Source organism: Zea mays, chromosome 9, assembly GCF_902167145.1.
Source record: "Zea mays cultivar B73 chromosome 9, Zm-B73-REFERENCE-NAM-5.0, whole genome shotgun sequence".
NCBI classification, from domain to species: domain Eukaryota; kingdom Viridiplantae; phylum Streptophyta; class Magnoliopsida; order Poales; family Poaceae; genus Zea; species Zea mays.
The window spans coordinates 161,138,220-161,159,264 of record NC_050104.1 but is presented as its reverse complement, the minus strand read 5'-3'; the positions used below and the strand labels follow the sequence as shown (position 1 = coordinate 161,159,264).

The 21,045-nt window shown below is 39.3% G+C and overlaps 1 protein-coding gene and 1 non-coding gene across 3 annotated transcripts; one reads left to right on the top strand and one right to left on the bottom strand.

Moving 5' to 3' along the window:
* Positions 1–11,367: 11,367 nt before the first annotated feature.
* On the bottom strand, positions 11,368–11,441 carry TRNAN-GUU (transfer RNA asparagine (anticodon GUU)). Its single transcript has one exon. It is a non-coding gene; the product is annotated as a tRNA-Asn (tRNA).
* Positions 11,442–12,279: 838 nt separating this feature from the next.
* On the top strand, positions 12,280–20,532 carry LOC100283551 (developmentally-regulated GTP-binding protein 2). Of its 2 annotated transcripts, none has more exons than XM_020543681.2 (12): positions 12,280–12,503; positions 12,844–12,980; positions 14,273–14,340; positions 14,569–14,645; positions 15,709–15,889; positions 15,994–16,050; positions 17,668–17,742; positions 18,816–18,935; positions 19,010–19,180; positions 19,364–19,477; positions 19,582–19,752; positions 19,868–20,532. In XM_020543681.2, the coding sequence occupies exons 2-12, from the start codon at positions 12,911–12,913 to the stop codon at positions 19,961–19,963; spliced, it is 1,200 nt and encodes a 399-aa protein (XP_020399270.1). In that variant the 5' UTR covers positions 12,280–12,503; positions 12,844–12,910; the 3' UTR covers positions 19,964–20,532.
* Positions 20,533–21,045: the final 513 nt, after the last annotated feature.

Sequence of the window (21,045 nt, the reverse complement as noted above, 5' to 3'; positions counted from 1 at the left end):
TAGAGTGAAACACAGGAATCTAAAAATAGTAGCATACTTTATGAGAAACTTATTCTCATGCAGGAGACTATATGAAATTACTGAGATAAAGCAATAGTCTCAACAAAATCAAGATATAAGAATAGACTCCCCCTAAAGATATGCATCGAGTATTTGAATTGAATGAATGGATGCATTTACTTTAAAGACAAATAGAGGGAAGCATTATACATCTTGATCAAGGCTCATTAAATTTGCAATAAACAACTTGAGCCTGGTATTCTCATTATGAAAAGGATTTAGAATACTCACAACCACACCATTGATTGTTTCGTGGAAGTAGGTGGTGTTGTTCTTGATGTTCTCCTCTTTCATTTGAGAGTCCTCCCTTTGCAGTGGCTTCTTTTTCCTTTCAAACTTATTGAAAATACTCAAGAAGGATGTTAGTGACACAAGGGAGTATATAATGAAGGATGGTTTCTTTTAGATAGGAAATAAGCATAATTCATCATCCATAAGTCACACAAACATGAAGTAAAATCCTCAACATTAGTGCACTTATACTTGAAAAGAGGAACATGCACTATTTAACAATTTGATCACTCATAGGAATTTACATCTTCATTTTGAACTTTATTATCATGGCTTAGAAGCGCATCAATATGAGAATGGATATAGCAAAGGCATGAATTAGATTATAATGGACAACTGCATTTATGAATATGATGTTGAATGCACACTTAGTTATTTTAGGTCCAATAAAGAATCTATTCCTCACAAGGGTAGAATATGATAATTTAGATTAAATACCCATTGAGATGGGAACCAAACTTAATTAAGAAGATGAGTTCCCATACCTTTGCTTTTACCTTTCTTCCTTTAGGTGAAGATCAACCCATGAGGCTTGTGTACTTTCTTTTGTAGATATTCAAAAGTAAGCTCAAGAGATGCTTTGTTAGTAACACAAGCACTAGTTTCCAATTTTTGTAATCATTTTGATAAGGAATGAAAAACTAGATTACTAAAACATGGAAACTTCATAACATGAACTAGATTATCCATAGATGATGTTATGCTCAATTTTAATTCTTAAAATAAGCATAAATAATCTCTTAAGATTATAGGAATAAATTTAATTCATGATATGGAAAGTGATAAATGTGAAAGAATCAAACCCAATTTAAGCAAGTAGAAGTGCATCATAAATTATTGGATTGATTTTTCATTCCATGTTAGATTACATGCTTTTCCAAAGAGAAACCTATTCTCTACAAGTGAGACTACTTGGGTTACTTAGATAAAATCATTAGTCTCACTATTCTAGTTATAGAGAGAGTTTTCCTTTTATAAGTGTCCTAAGGATTTGAATTCCTTACATGACACCTTATTCTTTTAAGAACTTGAAATATCTCTCTATATCTAGAATCATGGCAATAATAGAATGACTAGCGAAGAACATGCCATGTGGTACTTCCAACAATTTAAAGCATGTAGATTGCCATAGGATGGAAATGATGAGTATGCAATCTACCATATGATAGGAAATTCTTCAAAGAATGGTAATATAAATTTAAAGGCATTTGAAGTGCTTCAATCTTTCTATGTGACTACACAAGACACATAAGAAATGATATTCTAAAATACTTGCACTTAAAAGATAAGTGTTACCATCCTTTGGCATTCCTCCATGTTGTAGGCCTTGATTTTTGCACATGATATCTCTCCATTTCCTACAACATCAATGTCTTCCTCGAGATGATATGGGTTTAAGACATAGTAATATGAAAAATAACCTTGGGTCAATCACGGATATAGATCATTGAAGATTGATAGCTTGAATGGACTCTCTCAAGCACCCCAAGGCTTCATATCATCTCCTTCTCCTACAAATCTTGTCAAGCATATTTTGGTACCCATTGCTTGATGGGTCCATCACGGTTAGTCAACAAGGATCTAGGAACCCAAAAGTTCTTTGTGTTAGCACTAGGTAAACTCATTACCTTTCTAGCACAAGTTGAAATTTTGGGTTGCCTAGTTACATGAGAATCAATTGACAAGTTAGGAGTGGAATTGTTACCAATGGGACAATCCTTGCATTGATGTCCCTTCTTTCGGCATGTGTAGCATAGGCGTTTTTCAAGTTTTGAAGATTTCTTCTTTCCTCGCTTGTTGCATGCTACATGGTTAGTAAGAACTTTCTTTTCTAACCCTATGCCTTTTTGTTTTAAATGGGGACAAGATCTAAGCAAGTGTCCCTTCTTAGAGCATTTAAAACAAAGTCTATCATCCTTGTTAATAATCAAGCCATTTTTAATGTAGGGACATGACCTAATCAAGTGCCCTTCTTCAAAGCATTCACTACACCTCTTAATGTGAAGTGTGACTTGATCATTACCTTGGATGTTACCTTTTGTGGAGGCGTGGTTGAGGCTTTTGGAGGAGGTGTTGAATTTCATCTTTTGTTTCTTCCTCTTGGAAATCCTCAAATCATTGACATTTTCTTCAAGGGATGTAGTGCATGTCACGGTTGTTCCTGTCTCAAGCTTCTTCACCATGTGATCACGGTTATCTTGAGAAGGTTGGGCAATGCATTTCCCTTTTAGTTGTGTCAAGCTCATCTTTAGCCTCTTATTCTCTTCTTTGAGCTTTTGATATATATCATCTTTTGTTCCTGCAAGTTCTAGCTCAAAAGAAGATATGCTTGTTGACGGACAACAAGCATTAGCACATGGTAATATAGTACCAATTTGAATACATGTGCATGAGTGAGGTTGTTGGGATTTTAAGTTTTCTATCACAACCTCATGAGCAATGTTTAATATGATATGATCATCTCTAAGATTTTCATGAGAGCATAGGAGCATATCATGTTTTTCTTGAAAAGCTAGATTTTCAACTTTTAGCTTTTCTACTTGGTCCTTAAGCAAGGTATTCCTATTTACTAATTGAGCAATACAATGTAAAGCGTTATCTTGCTCAATTGAAATAGTTTCATACCTTTGGACCAAATCAACATGAGAGCACCTTAGCTCCTCATGTTCTTTAGTCAACTCGTCAAAGTGTAGCATTTTCATGGAGAGAACATCCTCTAGCCTTTGACGAGCTTCGCTTTGCTCTCTTGCTCTTTCTAGAAGTTTGAGCATGACCGCCTTATCTTCTTGGCTTAGGCGAGCGTAGAGATGCAAGAAGCTTCTTTCTTCCTCCTCATCCTCATTTGTCCTTCCGCTATCATTTTCATTAGCCACACAACATATGTGGGAATCGAAATGGGAAGACAAACCTTTTGGAGAGGTGGATTCATCGTTTGGTCTCCATCGTTCATTTTTTTTCTTCTCCCTTGCAAGGGTTAGTATCACAAAGACTAAAGGAAGTAGAAGCATCAAATGAACTATCATGTTTGGACTCATCAAATTTATTTTTAATTCTAGTCCAAATATCATGCGCATCATGGATAGATTCGTCATAGTTTGATATGAAGGCATGATAATCTTCTCTACTAAGAGAATTAGTTAAGATGTCAAAAGCTAGATAGTTTAAGCGATAACATCTTTGATCCTCCTCGGAATTAATTTTTCCATTGAAATTAGAGGCAAAAATACTCTTGTCTATAATTTGTTCTAATCGTGGATCTATGGTTCTAAAAGCATTTATCACACTAGTAGACCATGAGTCATAATTAGAACAATCATCAAATAAAATCTCAAGAGTTACCTCCTTCTGAGTTGTGTTCTCCTGGGTCTTCTTGTTCTTTTGGGATCTTCTATGAGCCATCACTTCGAGTTGTTAGACTCAAGATGAAGTGCCTAGCTCTGATACCAATTGAAAGTCGCCTAGAGGGGGGGTGAATAGGCGGAACCTGAAAATTAAAACTTTATCCCCCAACTAGATCCCTTGATTAGTGGTTAGAACAAGATATACAAATATTGGAGAATAGAAACTAAGTTCTTGCTTGAAAAGGGTATTGCTAAATAATGCGGGAGAGATAAATCAATACAACTAATAAGTTATAGAATAACAAAGCAAGAACCCTTAGGTGAGAAGAGCACTAGGACAAGTTCTTTCTTGCAACGTGTTGCTTCACTAAATGGGAATTTAACTTGAAGCAATACCAAATGATATTAGCAAATAATGGTGCAAAAAAACTTAGAGCAAGGGAAAACAAACAAATCACAAGCAATAAACACAATGGACACGGGTGATTTGTTTTACCGAGGTTCGGCCCTCGAAGGCCTAGTCCCCGTTGAGGAGTCCACTTAAGGACGGGTCTTTTTCAACCCTTTCCCTCTCCCCCCCGATCACACAAGGATCGGTGAGCTCTTCTTCTTCTCAAGGATCACTCTCGATCCTGCAAGGACCACCACACACTTTGGTGTCTCTTGCTAGCTTTTACAGGCCTCCAAAACTTTGGAGGAAGTTCAATGGGAGTCAAAACTCCACGCGCAAATGAACACAAAGATGAAGCACACACTATCTCTCGAAGGATCTCACAAGGCACTAGTGCTAAACTCAATTGAGTAGCTCTCTTTTGCTTGCTCTCTCTTTTGTGGCACTTGTGTTGGTTGTAGTGGTCTAAATCTTGTGTATAGGATGGATCAATGAATATATGTGGTTGGGAGGGCTTGAGTATGTCAACTATATGACTTGGAATGTTGCTTGGGCTCCCACACCTTGAAGTGGCCGGTTGGGGTGGTATTTATAGCCACCATCCAAAAACTAGCCGTTGGTGAAGTCTGCTGGCGAAGGGCGCACCGGACAGTCCGGTGCGCCACCGGACAGTGTCCGGTGCGCCGCCACGTCATCTTCCCGTTAGGGCTCGGAGCCGGTCGACCGTTGGAGGCTTTGTCCTCATGCGGCACCGGACAGTCCGGTGCGACATCGGACAGTCCGGTGCCCCTCTGACCGTCTGCTCTGACATCTGATTTGCATTGTTCACTTTGCAGAGTCGACCGTTGCGCGCAGATAGCCGTTGTTCCACTGGTGCACCGGACAGTCCGGTGTGCACCGGACATGTCCGGTGAATTATAGCAGAGCGGCGCCTGGGAAACCCGAAGGTGAAGAGTTCGAGCTGAAGCACCCTGGTGCACCGGACACTGTCCGGTGGCACACCGGGCAGTCCGGTGCGCCAGACCAGGGTAGCCTCTGGTTTCCTTCTTGCTCCTTTCTCTTGAGACCTAACTTGTTCTTTTGATTGGTTTGTGATGAACCTTTTGCACCTGTAGAATATAATCTTGAACGAACTAGTTAGTCCAATTATTTGTGTTGGGCAAATCAACCACCAAAATTAATTAGGAAAAGGTTTGACCCTATTTCCCTTTCAACTGCCACAGAAGGAAACACATTCCCTCGCCGCTATCCACACCTCGCAACAATCCAACACGCAGGAATCCCATCGCGACGACGTGCAAGACCACCCCGCCCAATCGTTCTTCCCATGCACCGCGGATGCCCCGCCCATATCCTCGCGCCCAAACGCAATCCACGCCTCGCCACCATGGAAGGAATCACAACCCAATTCCCTCGTCGCCATCCAGCGCACGGGACCACCATCGACCCACATCCCATCGCAAGTGCATGACCCCCGCCATCTTATTTTCCCATTCTACGCGTCAGCCCCGCCCATATCCTGCGATGCTCGAATACTTCCCATTCTACGCGTCAGACTCGCCTAGATCTTGTGATGCTCGAGTATAAGATGGAAACGTCTCTCTAAGCGCTCAAATCTGAACACCGCACCTCTCTGAAACACAAGCAGACTTGGTTTACAAAATAGAGAACTACTCGTGTGGCTGTTCATCTGGCAATTTCAGGTTTGTGTTTCTAAGTTTTATATGTGTTTCCCTTTCAACAATTGAATGTAGTTTTATCATCCTTGAACCCTTTCTGTAAAAAAAATAGAGTTTTAGTTGTAGTTGAATCAATATTTGTGGGCAATGTGTCCTGCGCGGCATTTTGTATATTGAATGTACCACATGAGCTATTTTAGCACTTGTCAGATTTTTAATTTTTTTAAAACGTCAGTCACTCAAATCAATCACAAACATTAATATGATATGAAGTATGCTATCCAGAGTTTTGTCTAAAAATATATCTACCTGACCTCAAAATTCATGGTTTCCCTTTATATGAAACAGTAGTTCCTATCAGATCACGACATTTATATAAAATTGTAGACTTATCCAAAAAAATTTATGGTTCAAACTATATCCTATATACCAGTTTAATATGTTCAACATGTTGCAGTTCTTGTCAGATCACGAAAATTAACCTATTCAAGGTGATCCAATCCCCTTAGCCCTATCATTTGTCTTATTAGTCCATACTTCTATACATTGTGTTGTTTTAGTTCGGTGTCTCTATCCTTAACTTCTGTGTCTGTGGTAAAGTACTCCCATATAATGCCATTCTTAGTCGCGGTAAATTGTTGAATTAGGTAGAAAATGTGTTGCGACACATTTGTCTATCTCCACACTTTTGTGAATTAATTTAAGGGTGTCACTGTTTTTTCTCAATTCATCTATCACTCTGCTATACAAATTCATGATCTCCCTTTTTTTAATTGTGAGTCAACTATGTCTATCATCACACTTTTGTGAATTGATTTAAGGGTATCACTGTTTCTCCCAATTCATCTATCAGGCTGCTACACAAATTTCTGACCTCTCTTTATTTTAATTGTGAATTGATTTAAGGATAAGTTGCATTCCTCATCCTTTTTAACATAACTCTTTCAGTCACCTTGTTGATTTTTCCTGATACTGTCCTCACATTTTGCTCGACCTTTCACTTCCCAGTATGGAGCAAAGTTCTTCACTGGCTTGATCTATCGAATGAAGCAGCCAAAAATCGTGCTGCTGACTTTTTGTTTCCGGCAAGATTGTTCTGACAAGAGCTAAGGTTAGCAATTGTTTCTTGAGTCCATTATCATTAGAGTACATCTCAGTTTTTTCTGATCGCGTTAGAGTATATCCAACTTTTTCTCTTTCGAGGTGAGAGACGAGACGTTGCTTTTGAAATTATCTATCAAGTCCTCATAAAGTTTATAAAAGTTCGGCAATGCTAAGTACATGGTAATTGCTAATGGGCATGACTAATTAGGGTATGTTGTTCAAGTATGTGCCCAGTTGTTGTTGTTGTTGTTCCCTTTTTATCGTTTTGTTTCCTGATTTCGACGATAACATTACCTGGGATGCTCACAAGACTTATATGATATACTATCCTTCTATGGAATCAATGTGTTGATTAATATTCGTTACATATTTATCATCATTTTTTTTATCAATGACAAAGCACATGTACAATCTTATATACCTTTTAAGATATGTAAACGTCCAATTTTGATGATAATAATAGAAGTATATAATAACATATAATATTTTGTATATCAATGTATTTTATTACTATTTGAATTGCACACAAATTTAATGTCATTAGTGTTAATTTGTGAGATATGGGGTTAATAATATATATGTTGTTCGTTTTATGTAATCGTTATGCATTAACATTTATCGAATAATTTATATGTCGTCGCAAGGCACGGTTACATAACTAGTCCTTGTTTATGTTACTTGTGTTCCCCCTTACACACATAGTACATCCTTGCGAACCTATAGAATTACCTAGAAGGTACTTATCTCATAGTGGGAAAATATTTTTGAAAAATAAACAAACGTTAGAAAGAAGAATAATGGGAATGGTGAAGGGAAACTAATAAGAATGCATAGGTAGTACATCATCACAAAACTACAAAAAATAGAATTATTGGTTGTACCTTACATGGGATTTTTAGCGCATATATATATATATTAATAAATAAAAACCTAAAATAAATATTACATCATGCTGGTACTTCCTGTTTGTGCACTTAATCTATGTGGGAAACTCACAAGCAAATTTGAATTAGGATATTAAATTTCGAAACTGGGAAAGAAGGAAAATTCAAAACAAAAACAAAAATGAACCACCATGAAAAATGGAAAATATAAAAGAAAAGGAAAAGAAAAAGAAAGGGAAATCCTAAACTGCTTTGGGCCAAAATCTTTCTCCTCGGCCAACTCCATAGCTGCCAAGCCAACTACTTAAGCCCGCTCTCTGGTCTACGCCGACAGGCAAAGCCCACCCGTCAGGTTCCCTCCGCCCGCACACGCGTGCCTCAGTGCGGAGTCACTGACCCGCGGGCCCATACGTCAGGTTTGTGTCCGCCTTCGCAACAACTTTTCCCAACCACCAACATGTAGAGTCGACCTATCAGCCACGTGGCCTCCCGCACCATCACTGGACCGTGGGCCCGCGTTGTCATCTCCCCTTCTCGTGCGACGAGCTTGGGAGCTCGCTCACGCGACCCGCGTTGCAACAAACTAAGTGCCCGTTCGGTTAGCTAGGATTAGGACCTAGAACTATTCCAGGTGATCAGTTTTAATATAAATAAAACTAACATTCCAGGTGGAACAATTCCAGAAGATCCGATCCGAACAAAACGAACAAGCCATAAACGGGATTTGCGCGGAATATGTTACAACGCCTTGAACCGACTTACCTGGGAGCTATAAAGGCGTAGGGCCTCGCTTCCCTCCCCATCGTCGTGACCCAACCGTCGTTCGCGAAAGAGAGAAAGGGAGAGAGAGAGAGCAGTAGCGCCGCCGTCATGGAATTCGCACCCGCGCCACCGCTTGGGTGTTGATAGCTCGCCTGCAATCTTCACCGGACCATGGGGAAGGTTCTTGAAGCCCCATATAGGGCTTGTTCGGTTATTCCCAATGCACATGGATTGGATGAGATTGGAAAAAAAATAATAAGAAGTTTGACTTGTTTGGGATTCAAACTCATCTAATCTCACTCAATCCACATGGATTGAGAGCTAACCGAACAAGCCCTTACTAGGATTAGCCACAAGAATCCCGGGAATTCTTCACTAGAGTTGCGCTTGATCGTGGAGCCGCCTCTTGTCGTGGTCCACCCTCCACTTCAACTCCCATTGACTGTAAGTACCTCCCTCAAGTTCGAAAGCGTCCCGTATCCGTGTAACATCCTTTATATCAAAGTTTTGTGCGCTGGAGCGGGTATCGGTAAAGTTTACTAGTTTAGCCATGGCGCCGTCTTAAGATTTGCCACCGCCGTGTTTGACCGTCAAGATGAGAGAGGAGAGGCATGAGTCGTTGATTCTATAGGCAACGACCCCAATTAGAAAAACTGCGTACCGCTTCGATTGAATGATCTGGCGCGTTGATCTAAGATTGGGTGGTCTATAGTCGATCGGGCGTCTTAAGGATCTGGGTCGTTGGTCGCTGATCCGATGGCTAAATTATGTACCGATTCAATTTCTTTTAAGCAATCTAATCCAGACTGTTGGAGATAGACTATGTGGCTGGGGTCAAGGATACCCCTTCGTCGTGGTAATGTTGCTAAAGAGCCCCAGGGGAAATTGATTATCAAACTATCGTCCATGCAGGTATAAAGACTTTTATCATGGGGTCATAGAAATTACATTTTCAACCCTGGATTTCTAGAAAATCGTACCCTCCATCCTAATTTAAACAAAATAAATCCAGGAATTTTGTAAAAGCATTTAGAAAATGTTTTCAAGTATGGAATTAATACAAAAATACATAGAAACTTTGTAAATCTATATCTTTCATGCTAGTAGAACTTCGTAAATGCCTATATCGATCATGGACAGTCTATAGTCGATCTGGCAAGGGATTCCTAGATCGCCCCCTCCTGCCTCATTCCGTAGCGGGTTCTCTCATGCTAGTAGAACTTCGTAAATGCCTCGTAGTGGGATTAGAGATAACGTGGCAAATGGGTAACACGACTTGTGAGTAAAGGGTACAACCTTTGTAGAGTGTAAAACGATATATTAACCGTGCTCATGGTCACGAGCGTCTTAGGACTCTCACATGATTAACTTATGGAATTAAACTTAACCTGGCATATGCTTTGCATTGTGGAATTTACTATAACTGTGATCTCTTATTTAGTTGGATTGGTATACACTTATACTTAGTAATTGATAATAAAAGTTTGACCAACTTATTAAAAGCAATGTTCAGTCTTAACCATTATTTTGTTGATAAGCCTTACACTACACATGAGCTCCCACCGTAAGTGAGTTCATATACATTATTCCCCACACTTGCTAAGTGATGAATGTATGTGAGTTCACCCTTGCTATAAACCCCCAGGTGAAGAGCAGATACCACCGGAGGAGGACTACTACTATGAGTTCGATGAGATCTAGGCGTCGTCTTCCAGTGAATTACTGACGCCGATGAGATAATTATATTAGTTCGATTTATTTATTATCAGCTATTTTTGTAAGATATTCTCGCTATATAATAAAGTTTATGACATTTGTCTCTATATATTGAGTCATCGTATGTGTGGTTTTTAATTTGGCGCACGTATGAGACACACCCGAATTTGTCTTTAAAACCGGGTGTGACATTTTTCCAAAAGATACTTTCTGGAACGAAATAACCTTTTTCACTGAAAATTGAAGCCATGGAAGGTTGAATGATGAAAATGGTCAATAAAAATTGAAAGGTTGCATAAATAAAGGGTATTGCTTTCTCTAAAATGAACACAAGAAAAGAAACATGTAAACAATTTTTTTGATTTGGTACACAAGAAAGAAACAAAACATGAAATGAACACAAGAAAAAGAACATGTGAACCCAAATGAACTGATTTGAGATAAAAAAAACATGTGAAACCAAATGAATTGATTCGAGGCGTAAGAAAGGAAAAAAACAAGAAATGAACGCAAGAAAAAGAACATGTAACACAAATGAATTGATTTGAAACACAAAAATTGAAATGATCACAAGAAAAAGAACACGTTAACCCAAATGGATTGTTTTGAGACACACAAAAGGCAAAAACATGTGAACGGAAATGAATTGATTTGAAACACACAAAAAAAATGAACAAAAGAAAAATGAGCATGTTAACCCAAATGAAGTACAAACATAAAAATATAAAAAACATGTGAACACAAAATAATTTATCTGAGACAAAAAATGTTCAAAATAACATGTTAACCTAAACGAATTAATTTGAGACAAAAAACAAAAAATATGAACACATATAAATTGATTTGGGACAAAAAAAGTATTCGCTAGAAGGATTGTTTTGAGACACACAAAAGGCAAAAACCATGTGAACGGAAATGAATTGATTTGAAACACAAAAATAAAATGAACAAAAGAAAAATGAGCATGTTAACCCAAATGAAGTACAAACATAAAAAATATAAAAAAATATGAACACAAATTAATTTATCTGAGACAAAAAATGTTCAAAATAACATGTTAACCTAAACGAATTAATTTGAGACAAAAAAAAACAAAAAATATGAACACAGATAAATTGATTTGGGACAAAAAAATTACTCGCTAGAAGGAGGGCTTGAACCTCCGACCTTGTGGTTAACAGCCACACGCTCTAACCAACTGAGCTATTCCAGCTTGATGTTCAATACTTAACTAAGTCATATATATTCTAATGAGTAAGCCATGTGATTAGGTCACCACATCAAGCAATAGTGTCAGCTCCATCCAGATGCAGAAAACTCAGAACGAGTTAGTTCACCTTAATTAGGTTGTGTTTGTATTTAGCATATATAATAAATCAAATGGAAGCGACTGAGAAAAATGTAGCCATAAAAAAGAAAAACATAAAGCATGGCATGGCATGGAATGGCTTCAGTTTATTTTGATCATAAAGAACAATTAAGTGGATAACGTTTTCAACAATGCTTTCCAACAAAGCTGAAACAATTTTTTCCTTTTATCGAGCGGGGCAATGTTCAATGCCCATGAGAATAATTCCTCTATATTTTTAGTGTTCCATACTAATTTTTTATATCCAAAAGGATGTTCTGACTTTACCATTTCAAAAATGGTTTAAAGTTCACATGAGACAAAATATTTTACCTTATGTCAACAGAAGTTCTTATGTTTTAATAGGCTATCATATATATTCCCTTGTCCCAAAATAGTATTCATTTTAGGGTGTTAATAAATTCATACAATGTTGATGTATGTGTATCATATATGTGTCTAGATTTATTGTTATCCATTTGTATATGGACAAAAAGAAGCTAAAACGGACTATATAATGGGACATAGGGAGTATAACTTGACAATATACTAATATTTTTTTAAATGAAAAGAAGTAAGTTGGCACGACAACCAAGTCTATAGGAGTTCTAAAATTAAATTGCCATGAAACAATAAAATCAAACTATTTTTTGAGAATGTATGTTTCATACTTATTTTTGTTTTATTTTCAACAAAAAAAAGAGAAAGAAAATTTAAAAAAAAACTGCAAAAGGAACGGCCCAGGGAAAAAAACGGCCCAGAGAAGCACAGTGCGGGTGCGCCCAGCATCGGCCGAACTGGTCTATCGGCGCCGCCCTTCACGCCGAGAGTTCCCTCTTTCTCGCTTGCTCACTCGCGTCGACGACTGGGCTACCGGCGCCTCCACCCTCCGCCTGGTGTCCTTCGCCGTCGACGAGCGCACACCAGGTTTGTCCGCCCTTTTTCTTCCCTTCCTGCCGTGGTAAACCGAGCAAGAAAACCCTAGCTTAAGCTATGTGGCTATTTGTATTTGGATCTGATCGAATCGCGTTGTGCCTATCCCAAAATCGTGTCCCAAAATCGTGGGGTTCCATTCACCCCCCCCCCCCCCCCCCCACACACACACTAAGAAGCGTATTGTGGATTGACGCGAGTTGCAGTGAGTGAAACTAGGTGCTGCGAGTTAGGAATGCAGTTTTAGGTAGATGTTTATACATGTAACATGTTTCCTTGCACGGACTAGTTATAGGCTTGGCTTACCATATTCTGATCTTTGGTTGCTTGTCAGGGTACAGTACGTATTGCTCGTGATTTGTGTAACTACGGAGCAAGCTGCATACAGCACAAGATAGAAGATGGGTATCCTTGAGAGGATCAAGGAGATTGAGGCCGAGATGGCTCGGACTCAGAAAAATAAAGCAACAGGTTTTGCTGTCTTCACTGCACGTGTTTTACAGCTATGCAATTCATCCTCATCATCTCATTTTCCTTTTGAATGAAACTGTGCTGCGATGTTTCCAGAGCATATACCTTATCATCAATTGCCTTTTAGCAGGTTTTGTACCTAGAATATCTGATCGTATTCCTGTTCAGTGCTATAGATGTTTATGATGATGAACAGAAACTATCATTTGGCCATCTGCTGGTGGATTCGTAACAAATTTTAAGATGTAGACATAATTTGGACTAGTGAATTGAACAATATGCCCTTTGCAATATAAAATATTTTTACTCAAATCAAGTATTGATGAACTACCGGTCAGATTTTTTTTCTCGAAAGCGCAGGAGAGTTGCGCATCATTATATTAAGTAGAAGGAAAAAAGGTCCAAAATAGACCTCAGTACAAAAGACCTCCCCTAAGGGGATAAAAAAACCAAAGAAAAGAAGAGAAAAAACAAAAAACAAACAATTCCTGATAAACAATTACGGCCCTTCAGCGATAAAGCAGGCAGCTAGGTGCCCCGGATGGTTGCGGCAAGAAAGGAGAGACCCTTAGCTCCTGCCATTTCCCACAACTGTTGTTCCTCCCTTGCCTGACAAAGGGCTGCAGAAACACTAGGGGAGATTCCATCGAAGACAATTCGATTCCGATGATTCCAAATAATCCAGGCTCCCAAGGCAATAAGGGAGTTGACACCCCTCATAATCGTATCTCCAGAGCCATTGTCAATCATCTCCCACCAACCCGTAAAAGACACCGTACTAGGTGTAGGAGCCAGATTTTGTAGTCTGAAATTGCACATCAGCCGGAACCAGAATTCTCTCGCAAAAACACAAGAAACCAAAATGTGATCCAAAGTTTCAGACTCTTGGTCACAAAGTGGACATTTCTCCGGATGATCAAGTCCTCTCTTTGCCAACCTATCTGCTGTCTAGCATCTATTTAGCACCGTTAGCCAGAGGAAGAAGTGGCATTTAGAGGGGGCCCAAGTTTTCCAAACTCTTTCATAGTGACCGAAATGCACAGACCCGATGAACAACCCATCATATGCGCAACTACCAGTCAGATACTATCCTCTATACGCAAACATGTGTGCCATTCTCTGCCCTGACAAGGACATGGATCTTAATCAAACGATTGTTTTTTAAAGGAAATTCGTCATAAATGCCTGTACTTGACCTATGAGTAACTTCTGGTTGCTGCATTTCCCCCCTATTTTTTTCAGAATGTTGTATCTGATAATATTTTTCGTCTTTTCCATTGTCGGTCATTCAGAATATCATCTTGGACAACTGAAGGCAAAACTAGCAAAGTTGAGGACACAACTATTAGAGCCTCCAAAGGTACCAATGGGGTTGTGAAACCACATCAGCAATTCAGAATCTTGAAATTCATTTGCTTATTCCCATGGTAATTTGGGTTGCAAATTAGACCATGAAGTGAAGCTAGTATTTTGTCTTCATTTCTTTAGTTTTGTATGTAGCAACATAGTCTAAAAAGGTTAAGTAGCAGCCTTAGCGTATGCCTTTCATTTGCTTCATCTCATCCAACATTTCATTTTGGTCATACAGGGTTCCAGCGGAGGTGGAGATGGTTTTGAAGTCACAAAGTTTGGGCATGGTCGTGTTGCACTTATTGGATTTCCCAGGTATCCTTTCACTTGAGCCTACAACTTTACCTGAAAGCCAAGTGTTTGAAAGCTTTCAGTTGGTTTGTACAAATGGATTTGTGACATTTGTCATTCATGGAGTCTGTTATAATCAAGTAAACAATCTTATATGTTCAACATGTCATTTGTTGCCTTTTATTTTTTAGTCATGTTTGTCTGGCAAACTAACATTCATAGCTACTACCTTGTACATATCATTTGATGTGTGCATATTTAATTACTAAGTAGCTTTTGTTTCTTATTGGTAAGGCGAGGCATAAAATGTTTAGGGTGTGTTTGGTTTGGCTTTTGTCCCCTAAAAATCAAAAGCCAAACCAAAGCGCTAGATCTAGAAGCAGCTTTTTCTAAAAGCCGACTTTCTCGCAGTGCAAAACTGAAAACACCTCTGGACATGCTTTTAGCGTCTCTCGGATGGAACTGTGAAAATATATATGAAGAACTTTTAGCGGCAAACGGTTTTGGGATTTTGCCCACAACAACTTTTTTCATAGCTCACAGTCCACAACGACTTTTTTCACAGCCACAGCCCAACCAAACAGACCCTTAGTGTTGTCAAGCAATTAGATTATAATAACAACTATTACCTCAGATCTGAAATATAGGTCCATTTAGGATATGGTGGTCAAATCATTTAACTTTGATTAACAATATCTTCAAAACCATAGATATTTATAGCATAAGATTGACATTACTAGATTCATTGTAAAAACACTTTTATACTAGAGAACTATTCTATTTAAAATAGTATATTGCCATAGATATTTATATTCCTAGTTCAAGGGTCATATTGGAGGTCACGGACCACGGTGTTGTTTCAAGGGACTTGTATTTGGATTTACAACATAAGATTGACATAACTAGATTCCTTGTAACAAAATACTTTTATACTATATAACTCTTCTATTTAAAATAGTATATCGTCATAGATATTCATATTCCTAGTCAAGGGGTCATATTGGTGGCCTTGGTGATGTCCTTGTTTGGATTCAGAGGGGGTACAATATGACTCAAGTGTTGTGACTTGTGAGAATATACTTTGCAGTGTTGGAAAGTCAACTCTTTTAACGATGTTGACTGGGACACATTCTGAAGCTGCATCATATGAGTTCACAACGCTTACTTGCATTCCTGGAATTGTTCATTACAATGATACCAAAATCCAGCTTCTTGATCTTCCTGGTATCATTGAAGGAGCTTCTGAAGGCAAGGGGCGTGGTAGGCAGGTAAATGCTGCTAATATTTAATTGTTTTTTGTGTATGGTGATTTCTTTTATCCATATACCATTTAGTGAATTGTTTTCACTATTATGTCGGTGATGTTTTTCAGGTTATTGCTGTTGCAAAGTCATCAGATCTTGTGCTGATGGTTCTGGATGCCTCAAAGGTTAGTATTTGATTGAAGAACCTTTGCTTCACTTCTGCTGTTATCTTTATTATATCCTTAGAAAAACTAAGTTTTCAAAGCATACTAAGAATCTATGTTAGGTGAGAGGGAAGGGTCAGATGTCAAGTTTTGTGTGCCTCTCATAGACAAGAGTATTTCGGTCCTGATGATTTAATCTAATTCCTGACAAGAGTATAAATGCCATGTTTTCCTTACCAGAATAATTTGACTATTGAAGTTCTTAGATAACTACTTTTGCAATCAAGTTTCTTGACCAGCTTCCTTTGCAAATATATCATATATGCTGCATCACAAAATTGTCATATCAGAGTTGCATGCAACAAAACGGACAGTTACAAAAAAGACATTGAATGGAAGAAATCAAAACTTGATAAGAAAATTCACTAGTAAGTATAGACAATTAGGAGAGTGAATGCAACAAAGATAGAGGCGATAGGAAAATCTGTGGTGGTTTGGTACTGTCCTACTTGGCTGGACAAGGGTATGGTGGCAAGAAGTGGCACGGAAAGATAAAGTTGTGGCTTATGGATGAAAGAGGAAAAAAATAGCAGATCAGATGAAATGCTACGTCTTAGTGCTGGCAGATGAGGAAATCTCTTTATTATCAACAAATCGAGAAATGATCCAAATTAATAAGATTCCTAGTTTCGACGCAACCTCTCTGCAAAAATATAGGGGTAAGACTTGCCTCGGTTATTCCTGAATAAGAGTGCACGGAAAACACCTATCCATGTGGCTAAACCTTGACTTGTGGTTTCTGTTAAGTTTCAACTCTAGCATATCCTAACTTGCTGGGCATGAAAAGGCTTTGTTGTTGTATTTCAAATTGCATGTTAGTTGTTTCATTTGTTCTAAAATCTACAATAGCTGTTTTCAGCCTTTTTAGTTTTGTAACTAAAAAAACTCGGTCGGGGAGGGAAAGACCGCCCTCCCGGTATTATATTAAGAAGAGACCGAAACATAGTCTCGGCCGAGAAAATTCCTGAACCCTAGCCCCCCATCACTAGCGTCACCGCCACTTTGCAACGGCCCTACCGGAGGGTGGCGCACAGGACGTAACCTAGGAGTGGGTGGGGCACAACAAGGGAATTTTTTTTAACCAAGCCCGAAATTCGCCCCCGAGGGGGATCGAACCTAGGACCTAGATGTGCTAATCGGAAGCCTTAACCATTACGCTAGAGGCCCTTTCACAGTTTTGTAACTAAAAGCCTGTAGTGTTATCAGTAAATCGCTGAGCCTCAAACCTACATCACTAAAGGTAGTACTTATATCTGCTGAACCGAGTTAAGGGCTTGCACCACCTTATATAATCAATACAATTACTTGAAAATCTGTTCTTAAATATTTTTCTGGGAACCTTTTAAAAGGAATATAGTTGCTTGAAAGTTCTTGCATAATCATAGCGGATAGTGTAGGTCAAGGGTAGGTAGGTGGTTTGGACGTCAGGTGCGATGTAATGGACTGATGGCGTTGCTTAGTGTGTATAGAAGATGAACTTCAGACGAGCTTCCCATTCTTTATATGTTATTACACATATTTTAAGCCTTACCTCATTTCCATTTGTTTATTACATCACTGTTCTAAATTTCATTTCAGAGTGAAGGACATCGTCAAATATTAACTAGAGAACTGGAAGCTGTTGGACTCCGTCTTAACAAAAGGCCTCCCCAGGTATGTATATGCATGGATAGATGAAAGTGTGACAAATATAAACTAATGTAGAAATTGACACAAGTATACTTACAGAACACTTAAATTGTTAGACCTTTGGGTGCTCAGATAATTCACTCTTTAAATGTGGTTCGAAGAATGGAACATTCTGAACATGCTGGGCATGATGCATGATTCTAGAATATAGATCATGTACGCATGTCAGGCCTACAGTGAAAACCAGTGTCTGAATCATGAATCATGAGCCTGAAGTCAGCAAGCAATGAATGCCACTTCCCATGACACCTCAATTGCAGTGTGCCCCCAGAATATGTATTGGATGACCTCTATTGCTTGAGCTTCTTAACAAATCATTCCATGGAGCTCTGACTGTCTGACTAGGTGCATAAATCATTGAACCATAATTGCAACTAATTGTATGTTTCTGTGCTACTAGTATTGTATTCTTAATTATTGTAAAGCAGTCAAGAGTTTGTTCAGCTAATGGATCTCACAGACATACACTCCTACTCCATAGTCCTTACTCAGCAGGAACACATTAATTTCGCATGTAGTAACATCAAGCGGTGAAAAGTAGGCAGTTATAGCCATATAGGTAGGCTTGGATCCCATGGTGTAATCATGCAAGTGCACAATGTCAATGGCATGAAATGATTATTGTGTCTACACAAAACACTATTTCAAATTTGTTGCCTGTTGAAGTTGTCATATCTTTGACAAGTTGCACCATTTTGGGTACTATATTGTGTGTATGTTGGATGTGGATATCATGGTATGGAGGGTGGAAGTTAATGTTCGATTTCCATGGGCAGTTTAGCAAGCTTCAAATCACTTTTTTCCTTCTCACAGAACATTTTTACCCTATGCTACATGGATTTTGAATTGTTATCTTATTGACAAGTGCTGACCTAATAATTATGTAACTTGACCAACGAACTCTATGACCATGTCTCTTGGAGGAGGCCTAAATATGTAGTTTTGTGTCATCGGCTATACTCTGTTGCTTCCTGAGTTATGGGGTGTGTGCACTTATACCTTTTATGTTCCCTCTTGTCGCCCTTTTCTACAAATAGATATACTTCAAGAGGAAGAAGACGGGTGGGATTTCTTTCAATACCACTGTTCCTTTGACTCATATTGATGAGAAGCTGTGCTATCAGATTCTGCACGAGTACAAAATTCACAATGCTGAGGTGGGTGGACTTGCTTTTGGCCGGGTATGCATGTGCATGTCTTTGCTGGCGACTCAACTATTTGTTTATTTTAGGTGTTATTCCGTGAAGATGCTACTGTGGATGATCTCATTGACGTTATCGAAGGGAACCGAAAGTACATAAAGTGCGTCTACGTATATAACAAGATCGATGTTGTTGGTATCGATGACGTTGATAATCTTGCTCGGCAACCAAATTCACTAGTGATCAGCTGCAATTTGAAGGCATGTTCCATCTTTGTCAAGTGCATATCTACTGAATTTTGTAATGATCCTTGACCTGTCTGCCATCCCCCGAGGCTATATTGATTCATTGGCATCTTTTGAATGACTGTAACATGGAGTTCTCCAATGTCCCCAGTTGATTCTGTATTCTTCATATGACTGAAACTTTTTTGTCATTTGCAGCTGAACTTGGACAGACTACTTGCGAGAATGTGGGAGGAGATGGGCCTAGTGAGGGTGTATACAAAGCCACAGGGCCAGCAGCCTGATTTCACAGACCCCGTTGTTCTTTCCACCGTACGTTCTCTTCCCTTCCATTGGCCGCTTTTCACTCGTTGCTGTTCCAAGTAACAGGGGGAAGGGAACAGGCTGGGTGACACCTGTTTCTTGTGTACCATCAGGACAGAGGTGGCTGCACGGTGGAGGACTTCTGCAATCATATCCATAGAAGTTTGCTCAAGGACGTGAAGTATGTGCTCGTATGGGGAACCAGCGCAAGGCACTATCCACAGCATTGCGGCCTCGGCCATGGCCTTAACGACGAGGATGTCGTCCAGATAGTAAAGAAGAAGGTTGTTGTCTGGTTTGGTCACATCTCATGGATTACTAACTGCTATGTCTCACGGTTGTGCCAATCAATAGCTGCTGCAAAGGCGCTAAAACATGTTTGTTAACTGAAACTTTCAGGAAAAGGAGGAGGGTGGGCGAGGCCGGTTCAAGTCGCACACGAACGCACCTGACCGGATATCTGATAGGGTGAAGAAAGCCCCACTGAAGACATAATAACGGGTTCCCTGAGCGCGTCGTGATCAGCTTCTCCAAACCAGATGGACAACACAAGCTCGGTGGGAGATCATAAAATCTGGAACTAGCTGAGCCGCGGCGTGCTACTTGTTTTGTAGTACCAGAACAGAAGGGGCCACCGCCATGTTTGGAGTACTCCACCTTCCACAATACCTACACCAATGCGGCACCACCATGAACACTGCTGCGTCTTGCTCGTATGATGTGGGCTTATCACTGTGTGTTACCTGCTATATATGATATGATAAATACTTGCCAACTCACGGATTCTGCGTCTGCTTATTAGCAGCAGCCTAGCCTTTGTTGTGGGAAACATTTGTGGGTACCAACGCGAGGGCAGTTTGAGAAAGGTCCGAGCCGACATCTTGAGTGTGATAGATTGAACATGAGGGTGAAGGGGATTACAAGTTCTAGTATCACCTTTATGGGAGGGCAAGGGATAAGAGATGATCTAAATAATATTGTTCATTGGATTTGAGTGAGTCTAGTGATCTAAACCGTTAGTTTTGATGATGTGTTAAGTTTGGATATAATTTGTTTTGTGGATATATTGTGGGTTATGGGTGTGCTCGTGTTTTGATGATTTGATTGGGTAATTTTTATATAGTTTAAACTATGAAATTATATAGTGGTATAGACTAAGGGAGGAGAGATGATTATACATTTTGCTAGATTGTGGGCCCCGATTGGTTGTGATCTAACAACCTTAATCTTATCTTGGTCAAGCAGTCGTATGTGGTGACATGCCTTCAATCATGGTAGTGTTGCAGATATCTAGTTGCAAGGATGGACATAAGTGTCGTAGGGCAAGTATGTCTAGTGGTATCGACAAACATCAGAGTCCACATCATTGGATATGACATAGTTAGTATTTGATGTAGATATGTACTTTGTAGTCCTTTCTGGTACATTGTCACGCCTACACGTGGTAACAGGGTCACTACACATATTGAATAGTAGTCTTGAGTATGCTTAGTGCCTAAGTTGTGGTAACCGTGTACCAATTAGACTGTAACGTTGCACATCACATTTAATATGATGTACATGAATCCTTTCCAAAG